The following is a 12106-nucleotide window of genomic DNA, read 5'->3' as shown; positions in this document are numbered from 1 at the left end:
GGCAGTGTCACATCCTCGGCTGCTGCTCCTGGCTGAGCCCAGCACTCTCCCCTGGCCCTGTACCTGCTGCCCAAGGGGCTCCACCAGCCCTACAACCCCGAGTAGCTGTCTGGCATGTGAGCTGAGAGCCCTCCTTAGCTGCACTCCCTCACTGCCTCTGTGTCAGCCCCATCCTGCTGCTCTCCAAACGCCACTGACCAGGGTCAGAGAGTCACAGAATCATTAAGGTTGGAAAAGCCTCTTTGTTTGTCAAGTCCATCCATCAGCCCAGCATCACCACCATGCTCACCCCTAAACCATGCCCCCAAGTGCCACATCCACACATTTTTTTGAACATTTCCAGGGATGGTAACTCCACCATTTCCCTGGACAGCCTGTTCCAATGCCTGACCGTCCTTTCTTTGAGGCAATTTTCTCTAATACCCAATCTAACCCTCTTGTGGGACAGCCTGAGGCCATTTCCTCTTACCCTGTCACTTATTACCTGGGAGAAGTGATTGACCCCCACCCCAGCTTTCCTTTCCCAGAACTGGGTGGTCAGACACCCCTGGGAAGCCATGGGGTCAGTGCAAGTGTTGCTGTGCTCTCCTCCTCTGTGGGTGACACCAGGGTTTGTCATACGGTCTCAGCTCAGCTTTGCAATATGCTGCTGCGAGGGGCCAAGTGCTATTAAAAGGGGACAAGGACATCCCAGGGGGAGTCCTCCTTTCTGCAGTTGGTCCAGGAGCACAGACAGGTGTGGCATTGCTAGCTGAGGCCAGGGTGAAGGAGGGATAAGCAGCACCTGATTTGTGTTTCCCTAAGGAATATCCACCCAAGTTTATTAATCTGCCAAGGAAATGTGAGTTCACCTTTCCCTTTAGGTGAACATATCCAGCTCATCAACTGTGGCTCTCCCCACAAATCTTCATGCTTCACCATTGCTTCCTGCTTCCCCCATAGCTAACACCAGCTCTTGCTGTCTGGCATTTGGCATCCTGATCCTGACTGTTTTACCTCCAGGGCATTTCACCCTGTGCCCTGCTTGTGTCTTTGCTGTCTCGTGTCCAGCACATTCGCTGCTCTGGGCAGTTCTGTGTCCCTTGCAGCAGTGTTTGTGAGCTCAGGTCCTGCTGCCCAAGGCACATCTCCATTTGACAGGGTCTCTGGTGTCGAGATGACCCCAAGGTGTCAGAAAGTCTCTTTTTCCCAGCCCCGAGACCAAAGAAGAAGACGGGATTCCTTGGGTCTCATTCTCAAGGTTGTTTATTTTTCCTTATCTATAACATTCTTTATCTGACCCGCTGAGGTCTGTCTGGCAGGTCAGTTTGTGGCACACTGACCGCCCTCAGGCCGGTGTTATCTTTTTATACTAAAAACTACGTGTACTTTATTTACAATAATTTTCCAATACCTATCACCTATGTTAGACAGTCTGTCTCTAAACCAATCCAAAAGTGCCACCATCACAGCAGAAGATGGAGGCTAAGAAGAAGAAGAAGGAGAAAGAAAGAACACACTCAGATTCCTCCATCTTGCCTCTTGAACTCCATTCTAAAAACCCCAAAATTCTACTTTTCCACCCTGTGGTAAATTCACTATCATTCTACTCAAACTCTTGTGGCTTGTGCATCTTCACACAAAGTTGGTAATTGTTTCCATGGCCTAAAATCAAAGGCACGGGTGTCTTTGACTCTGTGCCAAGGTCTCTGAGCCCCCTGCCAGGGTCTGGAGTCCTCCAGGGCAGCCAGAGGAATTTCCTGGGTTCCGACATCCATTGGTCCCACGCTCCACCATTTCAATACTCCAGCAGCGCTCGCTCTGCCTGAATCCCCGCCTCTCTTGCAGGGCCCCCCTCTGCTCCGGTGAACCTGATCTCCAGTGTGAACGGCACCTCGGTGACGCTGGAGTGGGGCCCGCCGCTGGACAAGGGCGGCCGTGCGGATGTCGTGTACAACGTGCGGTGCCGGCGCTGCACGGGCGCCGCGGGGCCGTGCGAGGCCTGCGGCAGCGGCATCCGCTTCGTGCCGCAGCAGATGAGCCTGGTGCAGGGAGCGCTGACCGTCACCAACCTGCTGGCACACACCAACTACTCCTTCTGGGTGGAGGCCGTCAACGGCGTCTCCGACCTCAGCCTGGAGTCCAGGAGAGCTGCGGTGGCCAACATCACCACAAACCAGGCAGGTAGGAGGAGCAGACCCACCCCCAGACTTGGCCTGTGGGGGTGATGCTGATGTTGCTCCGACATTGCTCCAGGCAGTGTCTGCAGGAGCCAGAACCTGCTCTAGCAGTGAAGGGCTGATTTGGTGATGGGCTTCAGACAGCCAAGAAATGGGACCCATGTCCTCTATGCTGCTGGAGGTGGGTTCTGGGAACTGGAATGGGCTGGGGATAAATTACTGCCCAAGATAACTCTTACCCTACTCTGCTTCTGCTTCATGGGGTCCTTTTCCCTTCTCCGTTCCCTTCACTTCAGCTTGCAGACACTGTTGGAGGCTCCTTTTCTGCAAGAGACAGGGGACACAGAGAACACTTGTTTATTGACAGGGACACTAAGGGGAGTTTGAATGTTTCAGGCTGATCCTCCAGCCTTTTGTCCCTTCCCAAAGGGCCAGGCAGCAGTTCATACTCTGCTCTTATTTCACACCAATGCCAGCCCCTGGCAAATGACAGCAATGTTTGCTGGGAAAAGTCTCTCTCATGCATGTTTCACCTTTGCAAATCCCTCACTGCAAAATGATCTTTCCTCAGGAAATTCCTCTGAGCAGTGCTCTAGCCCAGGTAGGACAGGACTTTGTTCCATGGAGCACACTGTCAGCAGAGAGATCAGGGCAGGGACTGACCCTCCTTGTCAGTCTTCCCAGTTTGAAATGAGCCCACAAGAACTTCCCGTGATGCTGAGCCCCTTCTGGTCTCATGAGAGGGGTATCAGTGGGAGAAACTTGCTGGTTAGTTCATGGCTGCCATGAGAACAGGTTCCTTTGTCACTAATGCCAGCCTGTAGCACTTCAGCAGCATGTGGAAATGGCTCAGTCCTGCTGGCTTGATCCCTCACAATCCCTCCAAGTGCTGATGAGCTGCCTCAGCCTGATGTCTCAGACAGATATGCTCTCAGGAAGTGCTGAGTATTCCTATTTTGACCATTCAGCTGCAAAATGGATTCTGAGCAGGTGCTGTGAAAGCAGCGGGGTTGGGAATTTAGTAGTTCAGCTCTGTGTTCCAGCTGCTGCACATGACAGAGCCCCCTGCCCTCCAGGGGACTGAGGGACCCCAACACTGTGTGAGGGGGCCTCCTGGCTGCTGTCACCCTTGTCCCCCCCAGCCCCAATGGCTGAGGCAGGTGCAGCACAGATTCTCTGGGCTGTTTGGAGGAAAGGCATTGCCCATGCTCATGCAGTTTAACTGATTCCCACCATCCCACCCTGTCCCATCTCCCCATCTGGTACAGGGTGCTCTGTATCAGTAGCATTTTCTGCTTCTCAGAGGAGCCAGCCCCAAAGAACTAAAATTGCTGCTGCAGTCCCTGTGGCCTCTTTTGGTCTCTGTGCTGCTCTGGTGACACCCCTGCACTGCAGCCATGGCCACTGCAGCTCTGTCTTCCCCAGAGCTGCCACATCCCATTTTTCACCTGACAATGAAGCTCACAAGTGGGGCCTGAAACCTTCCCATGAGTCAGACCCTATGGCTGCACCTGGCCATCACAGCACCCACTACACTCTGGGGAACTCCCAGTGGATATTTTCTCAGTAGGAAAAGAGGCTGGAGAGTTGGTTCCTTCAGCTGGGACAGCTACAGTTCAGGCATGCCTACAGGTACAAGAACAGATTCACAGGCTCCCAGCTCAGGACTGGGAAGATGACAAATATCCCAGGGCAGTAGAGCACCCCCAGGCACTTTTAGACTGCTGCTCAGACCCTGACCACGCTTATCATCTCCCCTTTCCCTCTTCCCCTGCCCTTCTCCCTTTACCACAGGTAGAACAAGAGGGGACTGTGCAGTAGGGATCTCCTGCTGTGAGCCGCTGGCCCGTTGGCAGTGGCGCGAGAGGCAGCAGTGCCCGACCTTCCAGAAACGTCTCCAGTAACGGAGCCGCTCACTCGGTGGCACAGGCACACACAGAGTCACTGCAGCACACACACATACACCGTCACTCCAGTGCACACACATACCCCGTCAGTCCAGCACACACACGCACGCACCATCACCCCAGCAAACACACATAATCACTCCAGCACACACACACACACACAGTCACTCCAGCACACACAGTCACTGCAGCACACACACCCCGTCATTCTAGCACACACACAGTCACTCCAGCACACACATACACCATCACTCCAGCACACACACACACAGTCACTCCAGCACACACATACACCATCACTCCAGCACACACATACACCATCACTCCAGCACACACACACACAGTCACTCCAGCACACACATACACCATCACTCCAGCACACAAACACAGAGTCACTCCAGCACACACATACACCATCACTCCAGACACACACACACACAGTCACTCCAGCACACACATACACCATCACTCCAGCACACACACACACAGTCACTCCAGCACACACATACACCATCACTCCTGCACACACATACACCATCACTCCAGCACACACACACACAGTCACTCCAGCACACACATACACCATCACTCCAGCACACACACACACAGTCACTCCAGCACACACATACACCATCACTCCAGCACGCACACACCATCACTCCAGCACACACACACACAGTCACTCCAGCACACACAGTCACTGCAGCACACACACCCCGTCATTCTAGCACACACACAGTCACTCCAGCACACACATACACCATCACTCCAGCACACAAACACACAGTCACTCCAGCACACAAACACAGAGTCACTCCAGCACGCACACACCATCACTCCGGCACACACACACACACACACACCCCGTCACTCCAGCACACACACAGTCACTCCAGCGTGCGCACACACACACACACACACCTCCCCCCGTCACTCCAGCACACACTTCAGGTGGCTCTTGTAGAATCACCAATGACAAAGAAGTGGAAAGGGTCTGTGTATGGAGCTCTGAGGAGGCTGTTTACTCCAACCATGCATGAAGGGGTCCAGGAACAAAGAGAAAACGACGTTACGGAGTCCAGGTTTAAATACAGGGGACAAGGGGGGCAGAGCAGAGCATCAGGGCCAATGGGCTGAGGGCTCAGGGCAGTGCGGAGGCAGGACAAGGGGTGGCAGCCAATAGGGTAAAGGGGGCGGGGCACTGTGGCAATATGGGGCCAATGGGTAAGCAGGGAAGGGAGAACATTCTAGGGCATATACACATAAGGAAAAAGGGGTGGAGAGGCCAGTGGGCCAACCAGGGTGGTAGAACTGGGGCACATTTGCATACACAGCAAAGCATCCTGGCATGGGCTTTGCTCAGTTGCCTTGAACAGAGGAGATTTTTCCAACTTAGGGTCTGTCTGTCCAAGGAACCGTAATGGACCCTTTTTGTGTAGGCCCACTGGCCTCCACAGTCTCCATGACCTGCAACCACACTGGTCCTTCTCCTTTCTGGCTGCAGATCACAGCAAATCACCCGTGTCCCCTCCTACCTGTGCTGGGACAGTGCCCTCCTCTCTCATCTTCTCAGAGCTGCCTTACTCCATGGGAAAGAGACTGATGCAGCCAAAACAAGGAAAAGCCTGTTTGCAATCCCCATCACAGCACTCATCTCCACATGGCTTTAATTAAACCAGAAACATGGTTTAAGCCAGGAGTCCTGTCTGGGGCTCTGGTTCCACCCTTCTCTGTTGCTGTCTCCTGCTGCCCCCCTCAGCAGGCACCTAACCCCTGTCTGGTCCCCAGCCCCATCACAGGTGGTGGTGGTGCATCAGGAGAGCACAGGCCAGAACAGTGTCACCTTGCTGTGGCAAGAGCCGGACCAGCCCAACGGCATCATCCTGGAGTATGAGATCAAGTACTATGAGAAGGTAACACTGAGCTTGTTTCTCAGAGAGCCCCCTGCTATCAGCCAGCCTTGCACAAGGGGCTTCTTTGGAAGACCGCGTGGTTGTTGTGCTAATGCAGAGAAGGTTTTGTTGTTGATTTTCCCCAGGACAAGGAAATGCAGAGCTACTCAACTCTGAAATCCAAGAGCACCACTGCCACCATCTCTGGGCTCAAGCCTGCAACCCGCTACATTTTCCAGGTGCGGGCTCGCACCTCTGCTGGCTGCGGGAGGTTCAGTCAGACTGTGGAGGTGGAAACGGGGAAGCCGGGTGAGTGTGTGCAGGTGTGGGGTGTGGGAAATGTGGGGCAGGGAGCCTGGGGCCTGGTGATGCCCTTCTCCATGGCCACTGTTCCTCTGCCACACAGGGAGGGGACCTGAAAGCACATCCCCCCAGTGTTTCAGCCTGCAGGGATTGCTACAGGTTGCGTTCCTGACACGTTTGGAACAAGAAGAAATGGACTTAAGTTGAAATAGGGTTCAGGTTGGATAATAGGAAATATTTCTTCACTGAAAGAAGATACTGGAACAGGCTGCCCAGGACAGTGGTAGAGTCACCATGCCTGGAAGTGCTCGATCAATCTGTTGATATGGCACCTGGGGACATGTTTAAGTGATGGCCTTGGCCATGCTGGGTTAATGGTTGGACTCAGTGATCTTAGAGGTCTTTTTTAACCTTAATGATTCTGTGATTCTATGCTTATACATTAGAAAGAAAAGGGAGGAAGGATGCAGCAGTTAGGGCAGGGAAGACCTGGAGAGGTCCTGAGGCTCCAGTCTCCTCTCTGTACTGGTTTGCTGTGTCACCATGGCTTTCTCAGATCTCTCCTTGATTTCCCCATATGTAAATAGTCCCTGTACACGGGGAGAGGCTCAAAACTGGGAATAGGTGGGATAGTGCTTCGTCTTTGAAGACCATTACTGCATTGTCAGCCCAAGATTTTGTCTTTGAAGACCATGGGGTGGGTATGTGACCCTGAGCTCAGCAGTGAATTCCAGCTCACCCCCTTCCTACCCTGCTTTTTCCAGTGTCTCTCCAGTACGACACAATGACGATTGTCTGGATTTGCCTGTCACTCATCACTGGCCTTGTCACCCTGCTGGTGGTTCTGATCTGCAAGAAGAGGTAAGAGTTTTGTCAAGGCTATTGAGGTTTCCTTGAGGTCTCCAGCAGGGACAGGAGGGAGGGGAGAACTTGGGCACAACTTTTCTCCTTTCAGTTTGTCCACAGCATCTATTGGTCCAGGGTTAATAAGCAGCCAAGAGACTTTTAAGGGTCACCACTTTCCCTGAGGCAGAGCCAGTCTCCAGATCTTCCCCTCATGCCAGCAGGCTGAATAGTAATAAATCAGTGTATGTATTGTAATATATGTTATACAGAATATCAGTAGCATGAGCAATAGCAATACCAGTACCAGAACTACTCCCAGTACAAGAGCTGACTGGATGCACTGGTGGGTAGGTCAGGGGTGGAGAAATCTTTTCTACAGCAGACAGATCCAAGGGAGACTGTGTGCTTTGTATGAGCATGCTGAACCAGGCACGTGGAGCACACATGCTTTTAGCACTGCCAAGCCTTGGAGAGCACCTGGAGAGTACCAAAGTGTCAGTGCAGTGAGATGCAGGGATGCAGCTGGTGGATGGCCAAGTGTTTTCTCTGCCTGCCTACAGCCCCAGCATGCACTGCCTTCTACCCTGCTTTTGGAATGCTTGTGGGAGTGAGGGATGGGGGCTTCTATTCTGACCCTTGTCCTCCTGTGGCAGGCACTGTGGGTACAGCAAGGCTTTCCAGGACTCTGATGAGGAGAAGATGCATTATCAGAATGGGCAAGGTAGGACACTCTCTGGGAAGAACTCCAGCCCCATGGATTGACAGAGATAGACTGTTACCCCCTGACAGTGCTGTGGTTTCCAGGAGGAAGGTCTTTGTATCTTGCCTCCTTCTGGGAACGTGTCTTAGGAGACTTGAGAGGGCAATCTGATCCCAGGGGCATCCTGGTAATGGGGTTGAAATGTTGAACACTGTGCACTGAGAGTGCAGCAGGATCATCCCAGAGAGCAGCAGGCCAGGGGCAGGAGTGGGGGAGTGGGACAATCATGTGGAGAACACCTGGGCAGCCAGGTCCTGAACTGCTCTGAGGACACTGCTGCACCAAAGCGTGACTTAGGGTTCCTTGTGCTGCATCTCCATGGCTCCTCAGCCTGTCCTGCCCCTGCCCACCCTCTGCCCTGTGGCTGGTGTCCCTCCTCCCAGCAGGGCTGCCTGAGAGTGCTGATCTCCTCTCTCCACTTTGCAACCCGGCAGTGAAGTTCCCCGAGTCCAAGTTCTATGTGGACCCCCACACATACGAGGACCCCTGCCAAGCTGTGCATGAGTTCACCCGTGAAATAGAGGCCTCCCGGATCAAGATTGAGAAGGTCATCGGGTCTGGTGAGTGCTGGTGCCCAGCTGCCCCTTTGCTTGGTGTCTGCTCAGGGAAATCCATGCTCTGAGGTTGAGCTGTGCCCCTGGCCCGCTGGGATCAGAGCCGTGCTCAGCACGGCTTCGTCTGCTCCTGAGCCTTGTGAGATCAAAACCTTGGACAGAGTGGGGGTTTGGGGGAGTGAAATAAACCCTTTGGACCAGCCTGGTGCAGGGGGTTGCTCGTCAGCAGGTGGGGGACTGGCGGCTCAGGCTGACACAGCAGATGGCTCAGCCTGTCCCCATGGGTGTCCCAGCATGCACCTATGAAAAAACCTGGGTGACAAGATGCAAATGAAATTGCAAGCAAAATGGCACATTTTCAGAACAAAGGGGAATTTTGCATAGGAACAGGGACTTTTGGGGAAACACAGTGCAGAGCTGGAGCTGGAACTTCACCAGAAGTACCCTGAGGGCTAAACCCAGAGGAATGATGCCACTGTAATCACTGCCCTTGGCCCATTGCCTTCAGTGACAGGCACCAGAGAGAGGTGGTTTCAGATGTTCCCACCCTTGCTGAACTAGAAACAAGAGCTGATCAATCCTTTCAGAGGATTGAATCCTGGAGGGGTTGGAGGGGATCGAAATCCAGACTGAAACCCAGAGGGGCTGAGGCATGCTGTGAGTATGCTGACAGACTGGATGCTTCATGGTGTTGGTGGGTGAGCACAAGAAGCTGAGGAGCTCTCCATGCCCCCACTTTCCCTTGCCTTGCAGGGGAGTCTGGAGAGGTGTGCTACGGCCGCCTGAAGCTGCCAGGGAAGAGGGAGATTCCCGTGGCCATCAAAGCCCTGAAGGCAGGCTACACAGAGAAGCAGAGGCGGGACTTCCTGAGTGAGGCCAGCATCATGGCACAGTTCGACCACCCCAACGTCATCCACCTGGAGGGGGTGGTCACCAGGAGTACGTGGCTGGCAGGGGAGGGAGTGTATGGCGGAGCAGAGCTGGGATGCATCTCCCTGCGGGCAACCTGGGAGATGTGGGTCAGGGATCACTTTGGGTGCACTCCATCCTTCACTGCCCCAGTGGCTTTTCAGATTTGTGCATTTACCTGGGACAACCACCCCCTTGCCTTCTCTTCCAGAACAAAGTTCCCCATGGCAGTTCCACACCATGCTCTGCAGCGTGCTCCAGATCATTGTTGGTTTGGGAGATGTCCTACTCAAAGGCATTTATTTTAAAGGCTGCCTGTACTGAATCATAATTTGAAGTCTTCCTCCAAAAAGGCACATTCTGATGCAAAGCCTCACACTAATGGCATGCAAATTTCAGCAGGGTAACGAAACTGACCTAGCCATGTCAATAGCACCTGGAGGGAGGCATACCTGTCTGGGTTGTTGCCACATCCCCATCATTGGGCCAGTCCTGCCCAGTGCAGGGGTGACACCAGTCTGAGGGGCTGCAGAAGACCCACAGACCTGAATTCATGTCTCTCCAAGTGAAAACCTGGCACTGGGCTTCCTGGAGGAAGGTGACTTCTCTGCTAACTTGACCTCCCTTGTCTTCTGCAGGCAAATTGGTAATGATTGTTACTGAATACATGGAGAACGGTTCGCTAGACACCTTCCTCAGGGTAAGGAGCGAGTTTGTATTTTCATTCACTGCACATCCCCTGGGGCTGGTTCCTGCTCCTCAGCCTCACAGCCAGTGAAACCCCTGTTTTAGAGAGAGCTGTGGGTGCTGGGCTCTCACCTCTCCAGCAGACACAGGCTCCAGGCATTGTGTCTGGCTGCCTGAAGTGACACTGCAAAAGCAGGGACAACAGCCTGAGCACGTGTCACAGGCACTGAGAGGGCAGGAAGTGGGCAGGGGCACAAGCAGGAGGCAGAGGGGTCAGAGAAGGTACAAAGCCAAAGATGAGAGGCACTGGGAGCTGGTTTAATGACAGCAGCACCAACAGGATGGTGGTGAGCACCACAAGCGAACTCTGGGTTATTTCCTTTCCAGAAACACGATGGGCAATTCACCATCATCCAGCTGGTGGGGATGCTGCGGGGCATTGGGGCAGGCATGAGGTACCTGTCTGACCTGGGCTACGTGCACCGGGACCTGGCTGCCCGCAACATCCTGGTCAACAGCAACCTGGTGTGCAAGGTGTCTGACTTCGGCCTCTCCCGCATCCTGGAGGACGACCCCGACGCTGCCTACACCACCACGGTGGGTGGCTCACAGAGCTGGTCCCTGCTGCTGGTTGCTGCCCCAGGCCTCTGACACATGGAAAAGTCAGAGACTCTCAAGTCAGAATAGGTAGGGCAGGAATGGCAGTGTCACTTCCTGCTGGTATCTGAGCCAACAGTTCAAACCCAAAGAGCTCCTGAGCCTTAAAGCGTTGTCCTTGACACAGGGACATCCCAGAACGAGTGTGCAGTGAACAAAGAGCAGCAGGATGGCAGGACAGGGAGTTATCAAACATCCCCAACCAACTGCTCCCATGGGTGTGTGTGGCCTCTGTCCCCACTGGAGTCCTTCCATAGGCTGTGTAGCTCCATCCACTCCGCAGTTGTCCTAGAGCCATCAATCCATAGGGGGGTGTTCTGGTCTACCCTTCAGCATTGTGGCCACACACTGGTTTTTCCATGTGACCCTGCTTCATTCATGGATGTGGAAAAGGTGGGAATTGATTTTGCAACCTGTGGTTTTATTTCATGCAGGACACTTTTGTCTGTGAAGCCCTGTTGAGATTTTTCTGGCCAACCTGGCAGCTCTGTTTCTTGATGTCCTCCTCCATGGGAGGTCATTAGGAGCAAAATGAAATACATTTTCACGAAATACATAGAATATGTTAAATAAATCAAGCTCTCTTTACTCTTCTCTAGCCATGAAAAGAATTAGTGTGCTCCCCTGGAACACATCTGGTGGACAGACTGTTCCTGATGGAGGCCACTTTGGAGCTGTAGCAGAGGAGTCCGGGCATCATTTCTCAGAAGGACCAAGACTACAGAAGCAGAAAGAGCTTCAGGCTCCTTTGGGTTAGCTGATGCTGAGCCTGTCCCAGAGCAGCTGTAGCTCTGAGGGATGAGTGCACCATGGCCCAGTCTAAAGAACATGGCCTTTCATGGTCTTTGCTTGGCTTCAGCAAAGTGGAGAAGCTGAGCCAGAGGGGCTCCCTGTGTGTGTGTCTGTGCATTCATCTGCCCCTTCTGGTGTCTCAAGAAACAGCATGTCATTCCAGATAATCTAACTTTGGGCAAGGTTCCTGCTGCTTGGTTTCTGGTGCTTTGAGGTACCTTGGTGCAGTGGAAGGAAGATTAGATAGTGCATAGTGTGGGCAGAGCTGAACCACAAGGATGCAGTGCCAGAGTCAGATGTCTGGTGAGGCCTCAGTCAGGGTACCCCGCAAATGCGGTTTCTGTTGTGTTCAGAAACTTGTATTCGTCCTGTGTTGTCTTCAACGTGCTCAGGAGATTGGTTCACCCAAGGAACTCTCCCAAAAGACACATTGTTCATCTTCAGTCCTTACCAAGGCATGTGCCAGAGCAGGCAGGACTCAGCTGGGTAGAGGCAGCTCTCCCTACACAGGTAACCCTGAATGGTGGTGGCACACCATTCTTGTCCCAGGGCTCTGGGAAGCCCACCCAATGTCCCCAATGTCCCCTACACTGCAACTTTCTTCTTCTGATGGCTGGCAACCACATTTCCAACCTAAAAG

General features: G+C 53.3%; 1 protein-coding gene across 1 annotated transcript in view; it reads left to right on the top strand.

Moving 5' to 3' along the window:
- Positions 1 to 12106, top strand: part of EPHA8 (EPH receptor A8) — a 54855-nt gene that overhangs the window by 36208 nt on the left and 6541 nt on the right. Inside the window, exons 5-13 of the mRNA XM_030963880.1 lie at positions 1828 to 2163; positions 5855 to 5979; positions 6105 to 6267; positions 7026 to 7122; positions 7761 to 7828; positions 8302 to 8427; positions 9175 to 9360; positions 9969 to 10030; positions 10405 to 10614. Of these exons, the coding sequence (XP_030819740.1) occupies positions 1828 to 2163; positions 5855 to 5979; positions 6105 to 6267; positions 7026 to 7122; positions 7761 to 7828; positions 8302 to 8427; positions 9175 to 9360; positions 9969 to 10030; positions 10405 to 10614 (1373 nt within the window). The remainder of the gene's footprint in view (positions 1 to 1827; positions 2164 to 5854; positions 5980 to 6104; positions 6268 to 7025; positions 7123 to 7760; positions 7829 to 8301; positions 8428 to 9174; positions 9361 to 9968; positions 10031 to 10404; positions 10615 to 12106) is intronic.

This window comes from Camarhynchus parvulus, chromosome 21 (genome assembly GCF_901933205.1).
Source record: "Camarhynchus parvulus chromosome 21, STF_HiC, whole genome shotgun sequence".
Taxonomy (NCBI): domain Eukaryota; kingdom Metazoa; phylum Chordata; class Aves; order Passeriformes; family Thraupidae; genus Camarhynchus; species Camarhynchus parvulus.
This window is presented reverse-complemented; position numbering and strand designations above follow the sequence as displayed.